Source organism: Myotis davidii, unplaced genomic scaffold (genome assembly GCF_000327345.1).
Source record: "Myotis davidii unplaced genomic scaffold, ASM32734v1 scaffold44, whole genome shotgun sequence".
Taxonomy (NCBI): domain Eukaryota; kingdom Metazoa; phylum Chordata; class Mammalia; order Chiroptera; family Vespertilionidae; genus Myotis; species Myotis davidii.
Window position 1 is genome coordinate 12,774,825 of NW_006299705.1, and position 8,221 is coordinate 12,783,045.

Below are 8,221 nucleotides of genomic sequence, written 5' to 3' on the forward strand. Positions count from 1 at the left end.
TAATTGAAAATGGGCTTCTGCTGACTAAAATCCAAACTCTGTATGTTATGCAAGACTTTACCTATCTGGCCCAATCTTACCTTTTTAGCCATTTCCCTAACCTCTAGAGCAGGGAAATACCTAAAGTTTCCCAAACATGCTATATTTCTAGGGCCACTCTTTGTTTCGTCTGTCTGAATGCCTTACTCTACTCCATCCACAATCGTCTCCTTGGGATGATATCCTTATTCACATTCCCAGGGGCCTAAGTTAAAAATCCCCTCTGCAAAATCTTTAATTACTCTGATCAGAAATTGACAAATATTTCCTATTAAAGGCCAGACAGTAAATATTAGAGGCTTTTTTTTTTGGGGGGGGGATCTTGGGGGGTTGCGGGTGGGGATGAAGTATAAGATCTGTCTAAACTCTTCACTCTGCCATGAGGGCACAAAAGCATAAAACAGATGTGGCAGTATACAGGCAGCAGCTTAATTTGGCCCAAGGGCTGTATAGTTTGGCAATTCCTGCCCTAGACAAAATTTACCACATAGTTTGTGGTCACCTACATTTAGATTGTAAGCTCCTTGAAAAAAGAACCTCTTAATAACTTTTAATTCCCTCCCTCACCCCACCACAGTACCAAATGGCAATAAAAACAAAAACAAATCAGCAAATATTTATTAAATAAGCAAAACAAAACAATAATATTCTATCATATATAGCCAATGAAATAATAAGTAGTATGTTCCAAAAAACAGATGGAGCACAAACATCTGACTTATCTAGGTATTACTTTAAAGCAGCAATTCCTAAGATACCTATGTTACTCACTAGCCTCCGGCTGTCCAGATTCTACACTTATCAAATACATTTTAATATTTTTTTCCTAGCATTGGGAAGAATCCAGTTAAGTGTCAGACTTCATCCAGAAATACTGTAAATCAATATCCTCAGACAGCTAATAGATGTACATAAAACTAAGACTCAAATTTCTGATTTGGAGTTATTTGTCCTAAAGTATAAAACATATATGCATCTGTGGTCAGTCATTCTTCAAAAATAAAAACAGCCCTTGCTATTTTGGCTCAGTGGATAGAGTGTCAGCCTGTGGACTGAAGGGTCCAGATTTGATTCTGGTCAAGGGCACATACCTCAGTTGCAGGCTCAATCCCGGGCCCTGGTCGGGGCTTGTGTGGAAGGCTACCAATCGATGTGTCTCTCTCACATCAATATTCTCACTATGTCTCTCACCCTTCCTTCCACTCTCTCTAAAAATCAACTGATATGTGAGGATTAACAAAAACAAAAATAATAAACAAATAGGGAGAATACATAGTTCTTGCCTGATTGACACTCAAACAATAATAAGTGTTTATTTGACAGCTGATATTCTCATTAGGTAGCCTAAGGATAGCTAACATAGGTGCTTAGCCATGGCCTTTCATTCTAGAAGAAATACAGTATTTCTGCTCTACTAGTAACATAGAAAAGATGGAGCGGTCAGGAAAAAGTGGAGATGGCATGGGACTCTTGCTTCAGTGGCTAATAAAATCACAATTTAAAAATTATATTCACTTTAGATGAAATAATGTTTAGTAAAATTATGAATGACAATGAGACATTACTTAAAATAGCTATAAATATGGAAAAAAGACAATCAGAAAAGTATAAATAGCCCTAACTGGTTTGGCTCAGTGGATACAGCGTCGGCCTGTGGACTCAGGGGTCCCAGGTTCGATTCCAGTCAAGGGCATGTACCTTGGTTGCAGGCACATACCCAGTAGAGAGTGTGTAGGAGGCAGCTGATAGATGTTTCTCTCTCATCGATGTTTCTAACTCTCTCTCCTTCTCCCTTCCTCTCTGTAAAAAATCAATAAAATAGATTTAAAAAGAAAAGTATAAATATATGCTGTAGAAGACTTTTTATGTTCCAGCAATGCAATGATTATTTCCAGCCATTATAACAAATAAAAAACTATTTTTAAAATTATAATGACAACAAATACTTAATAGCACTTACTATACGCTAGACCCTTTCCTAAGGACCTTACATATTATTAACCTATTTATTCCTCATGATAACCCTGTGAGGTAATACAACAATCCCCTCTGTACAGCTGAAAATGAGGCAGAGAGAAGTAGAATGACCAAGTAACACAGCTAGTAAGTGGCAAAACCAAGACCTGACGGCAGGCAATCGGGTTGCCAATGGTCCATGCTAAACCACTAGCTCTTTCCTAATATCTTTTCCACTATTTCCTAAGTCTTATTTCTATAAATAAACCATCTTAGACTAAAATCATAAACTCCAGGAGAGCTTCAATATTGGGAGAATAGAGATGGTTTTCTCCCTCTTCTCAAGTAATTCTAAAAATTAGAGGGGAAAAAAGAAATATGCTCCCTAAAGGGACAAAATGCCTCTCTCAACAGTAATCTGTCAGTTCCTAAGTTGAGGACTTTTTGTGCTGTGCTTTCTTTCTCTTTTAGGTTTATCCTTTAACTTCTCTCTTCTTCACTTTCGGTTTGAATTTTCAGATTAAATAAAAATTACATAATGATATGAACGTATTTTTCCATATGTACTAATTGTCATTTCTTTTTGATTCTCATACTGCTTCTTGCTAAATAAAATAAAGGGTTTGACTGTGAGCGTAATTGAAATTATTCCTAAATTTTAAAAATAACTAAACATAACTACATGATATGCTTATGTTATGACCCATATAAAGCACTACCGCCCTGACCGGTTTGGCTCAGTGGATAGAGCGTCAGCCTGCAGACTGAAGGGCCCCAGGTTCGATTCCGGTCAAGGGCATGTATCTTGGCTGCAGGCACATCCCCAGTGGGGGGTGTGCAGGAGGAAGCTGATCAATGTTTCTCTCTCATCGATGTTTCTAACTCTCTATGCCTCTCCCTTCCTCTCTGTAAAAAATCAATAAAATATATTTTAAAAAAAGCACTACCACTGGTGTAGAAAATTAATTTAATAAAAACAAATGTAAATATCAATACATTCTATGTATAAAACTCTAAGCCAGTGGTCAGCAAACTATGGCTCGGCAAACCAGCTCGAGAGCCACATGCAGCTCTTTGGCCCCTTCAGTGTGGCTCTTCCACAAAATACCGACTTCTAACATATATAGTAGAATAAAGGATTCCTATGTGTATATATATACATACACATATATATGTGTTTATATATATATATATAAAATATATATATGCTATAAATAATTCTCTAAAATCGTCTATACTAAAGTTTAACCATATTAAGCCCATGACAAATTACCAGTATCTTCAGTTGGTTCTAAAATGTTTTCTCCTGCTTCCAGTTTCCCTTATTACAATCCTCTCCCCACTGGCAACTATAAACAGATGACTTTATTCACCAAGATCAAAGTCATCAAGAATATATAGCCCCTCATAAATGGCTTTGTCAACTTGAAGGCATGCACTTTTTCTACAAAGATACCAGCTACTACAGGTTTCCTCTTCTCCCACATTGCCAACAAAAATCATATATTATGCCCTAACCGGTTTGGCTCAGTAGATAGAGCATCGGACTAAAAGGTCCCAGGTTCGATGCCGGTCAAGGTTGTACCTTGGTTGCGTGCACATCCCCAGTAGGAGGTGTGCAGGAGGCAGCTGATCGATGTTTCTCTCCCATCGATGTTTCTTACTCTCTATCCCTCTCCCTTCCTCTCTGTAAAAAATCAATAAAATATATTTTTTTTAAAAAAGAAGTTAATGTTTTTTAAAAAAAAAAATCACATACTAAACGGTCTTGGGAAATATTTTCCAAACAAAATGATACCAAATTTTCTATTTTACTGTGAGAAAATTTTTGATGACCCTTTTAGTTTTGATCACATTACTTGGAAAGACATTTTTCCATAAAATAACTACATAAAATCTTGGTTAGAATCTTTACAACAAAACAAAAGACAAAATGATAAATTCCACAGCAAAGCTATAAATCTTTTTTCTTTGAAAATCAACTTCAAGAGTATCCCAAAAAACCCTGGAAGATTCACGTATACAGCAATGTTAACAAAATTCTATAACCCTGAGAATTAAAAAAATACTGATTTTAACCAGATAATTTCCTAACAACTACTAATTACAAAGACTATTAAAATACACACCAACTTCATTAAAATCTTCAAAGGTGATTTTCCCTGTGGCTTCTCTGTCATAATCTTTAAGAATCTTCAGTACATCAGCTTTTTTTACATCAAACCCCAAAGCTCTCATTGCCACCTTTTGGAATAAGAGGGAAAAGCAAATTATAAAGCATTCTTTAAAAAAAAGAAGTGATTTCTTAAATAAATTTTTACAACTTAAGGGATGATGACACATTAATAAAACATGTAATTCTTTTGCATGTTTTATGACTCTAAAATAGAAAAGAGATAGTTTTTCTTCACTATGAAATTAAATGGCAATTTGTTAACTTTATATATCATTTTTTATATGACAAACCAATCAATGAGTGTTTATGGAATATACTATACAATGTACTGACATAGTGCACAGATATAACAAGTTCTATGTTCTCAAAGGATTAACAACCAAAAAACAAAAAGGGGCATAGCATAAATATTAAAAAGTTATACACTATGAGATTAAAACACACTGAAATAAGAATTATCATCAGACCCTACATGATTAGTTACCAGATAGTGCATGACCCCAAATTTAGAGAAAGAAGATCCTATTACTATACTAGAGGCCCAGTGCACAAATTCGTGCACCAGTGGGGTCCAGCTGGCCTAGCCCCAATCAGCGGGTCAGGGCTGGGCCTGTCATGAGGAGACAGGAGGAGGTTGGCCAGCCAGCCCACCCTGATCGGGGCACTATCAGGACCGGGCTGGCTGTGGGGAGGGGCAGCAGGCGATTGCCCTGTGGGCCCTGCCCCCAATTAGGATGGGGGGCTGATTGGGGGCAGGGCCAGCTGTGGGGAGGAGCTGTGGGCCAACCGGCCCCACCCCCAAATGGGGTCAGAGGGCCGATCAGGGGTCAGCAGCCAGGGAAGGGGCCATGGGAGGTTGGCCAGCTGCCACCCTCAATGGGTGGGAGAGGCCAATCAGGGGTGGGGCAGGCTGAGGGAGAGGCTGCAGACCAATTGGGGTGGTGGTGGCCCTTCGGAGGCGGGGCCAGCTGGGGGTGGGGGGGTTGCAGAAGGTTGGCCAGCCAGCCCTGCCCCAATTGGGGTAGAGGGGGCAATCAGGGGCAGGACCGGCCAGAGGTAGGGGCTGCGGGCCAATGGGGGTGGTGGGGCCAGCCAGGGGAAGGGGCTGCAGGAGGTTGGTTGGCTAGCTCTGGCCCCTTTTGGGGTTGGTGGGGGCAATCAGGGGTGGGGCCGGCCGGGGGGAGGAGCCACGGAGGGTTGGCCAGCCAGCCCCACCCCCGGATCAGGCTGGTTCGCTGGCCACAGTGGGCATCATAGCAACCAGTCATTCTGGCATTACAGTCACTGGCTTTTTATATATCTAGACTAAAGGCTTGGTGCACAGAGTCATGTAAAAGTGGGGTCTCTCAGCCTGGCCTGTGCCCTCTCACAATCTGGAACCCCTCAGGGGATGTTGGAGAGCCGGTTTCAGCCCAATCAGCCAGGCGAGGGATCCACAGGTGCATGAATCCATGCACCAGGCCTCTAGTAAGAGTTATATTAGGAATCCATTTTGAAATTTATTATAAAAATATCCCAACCCTCTACCACTCCCTGACTCACACAAAAGCACAGGGACAGCACTGGCATTTCTGAGTTCCATCCTGTTCTTAGTGTATGCTGATCCATTCTAGGTCATTTCCTGTGGTTACTAATTAATTCTTCTTCCTACACTTTCTAATTATAGTGTTTGTTAGGTTCAACTAGGTTATGGTCCAATAACAAAGACAGTATTTAGTAGCATAACACAGCAAGTGTTTATTTTTTTGCTCCTGTAAACATGAACACTGAACAGACGATATTCCTGTCTTGTGTTTAAAAAAAAAAAATTTGGTTAATCTCTTCCTGCCCTCCCCTCTCCCCGCTTCTCTCTGAGATTCATCAGTCTGTTCCATGTTTCCATGCCTATGGTTTCCGCTCCTGTGTTTAGCATCTGCCCCCTGGTGGTCAGTGCACATCATAGCTACCAGATGGTCAGCCGGTCGGCCGGTCAGCTGGTCGCTTAGGCTTTTACACACACACACACACACACACATATAAAGAAAGGAGAGACATGTTACCAGTTAAAACTTGGAGGGATTCAAGTTGTTCCTTGATATATGGATTAGTGAAGCAGAAGGATATTTAGAAAAGGATTACTGGTATTAAGACACCAAAATAGAACTAGGAAGAAAATGGCGGAGGTATAGACGGACGTGTCCCGTGCCTTGTCCCGGAGCAGATAAGGGTGAGCAGCTGAAACGGGTAACATACAGCCCGAATAAGCAGAAGATATTCAGCTAGGAGACAGTTTGCAGCTGGGAAAGACAGAGGACTCCCGGAGAAAGGGGACGGTTGGAGACAGCAGCTGAAATCTCTCCTGGAGCGCCGGCTCAGCCGCAGAAACTGCACCATCTTGAGTGGCTGTTGTTGGAAGCATATACATCCAAAGACCCGGCATCCACGGCATCCAGAGATCAGCTACTAACCCGGAAACAACAGATCTCAAGCAGCGCAACTACGTGGACTTAGAGGAACCCTGCTTCTCCTCACGGAAAGGTCAGATTTCCCTTAAAGGTGCAGTTTGCAATTCAGTTTGGAGAGAGGAACACACGGGAAATCTGCGCCCCACAAAGTCTGCGGCCATTGGGACCAGCGTGATCCGCGAGTGTGGAAGGGCTCCCGCAGGGCTACTGGCAGAAAGGAACGCTAAAAATAAGCCCATAGCTGGACTGGATGCAAAAAAGCAGCCTCGGATTTTGCCAGTGTGCTGCTGCTTAGTGCCAGGGGATAGAGGACACATGGAAGAGACTACGCACAGAGCTGGAAGGTGGAAGGTTGCGAATTCGCGTAACTTCTCAGGCTCTTGTTTTTTCTCTTCCCCTTAAATCTTTGTGTTTGATTATTAAACCCAGTGCAACTTAACAATAGAAAGATAAACAATCCAATCAAAAAATAGGCAACGGACCTAGATAGACACTTTTTGAAAGAGGACATGCAGAAGGCCGAAAGACATATGAAAACATGCTCAAAGTCACTAATCATCCAAGAGATGCAAATCAAAACGACAATGCGGTATCATCTCACTCCTGAGAAGGATATTTAGAAAAGGATTACTGGTATTAAGACACCAAAATAGAACTAGGAAGAAAATGGCGGAGGTATAGACGGACGTGTCCCGTGCCTTGTCCCGGAGCAGATAAGGGTGAGCAGCTGAAACGGGTAACATACAGCCCGAATAAGCAGAAGATATTCAGCTAGGAGACAGTTTGCAGCTGGGAAAGACAGAGGACTCCCGGAGAAAGGGGACGGTTGGAGACAGCAGCTGAAATCTCTCCTGGAGCGCCGGCTCAGCCGCAGAAACTGCACCATCTTGAGTGGCTGTTATTGGAAGCATATACATCCAAAGACCCGGCATCCACGGCATCCAGAGATCAGCTACTAACCTGGAAACAGTGGATCTCAAGCAGTGAGACTATGTGGACTTAGAGGAACCCTCCTTCTCCTCGCGGAAAGGTCAGATTTCCCCTAAAAGGTGCGGTTTGCAATTCAGGTTGGAGAGAGGAATGCACTGGGGAAATCTGTGCTCCACAAAGTCCGTGGCCAGTGGGGCCAGCGTGATCTGCGAGTGTGGAAGGGCTCCCACAGGGCTGCTGGCAGAAGGGAACACTAAAAACAAGCCCATAGCTGGACAGGATGCAAAAAAAGCAGCCTCGGATTTTGCCAGTCTGCCGGCTGCTTGGTGCCAGGGGCGAGTGGGCATGCAGAGACTGCTGCTTAGTGCCAGGGGATAGAGGACACATGGAAGAGACTACGCACAGAGCTGGAAGGTGGAAGGTTGCGAATTCGCGTAACTTCTCAGGCTCTTGTTTTTTCTCTTCCCCTTAAATCTTTGTGTTTGATTATTAAACCCAGTGCAACTTAACAATAGAAAGATAAACAATCCAATCAAAAAATGGGCAACGGACCTAGATAGACACTTTTCGAAAGAGGACATGCAGAAGGCCGAAAGACATATGAAAACATGCTCAAAGTCACTAATCATCCAAGAGATGCAAATCAAAACGACAATGCGGTATCATCTCACTCCTG

At 42.3% G+C, this 8,221-nt stretch overlaps 1 protein-coding gene across 1 annotated transcript in view; it reads right to left on the reverse strand.

Moving 5' to 3' along the window:
* CETN3 (centrin 3) overlaps positions 1-8,221 on the reverse strand; it is a 37,180-nt gene that overhangs the window by 14,304 nt on the left and 14,655 nt on the right. The window contains exon 3 of the mRNA XM_006775524.2: positions 4,125-4,239. Within this exon, the coding sequence (XP_006775587.1) occupies positions 4,125-4,239 (115 nt within the window). The remainder of the gene's footprint in view (positions 1-4,124; positions 4,240-8,221) is intronic.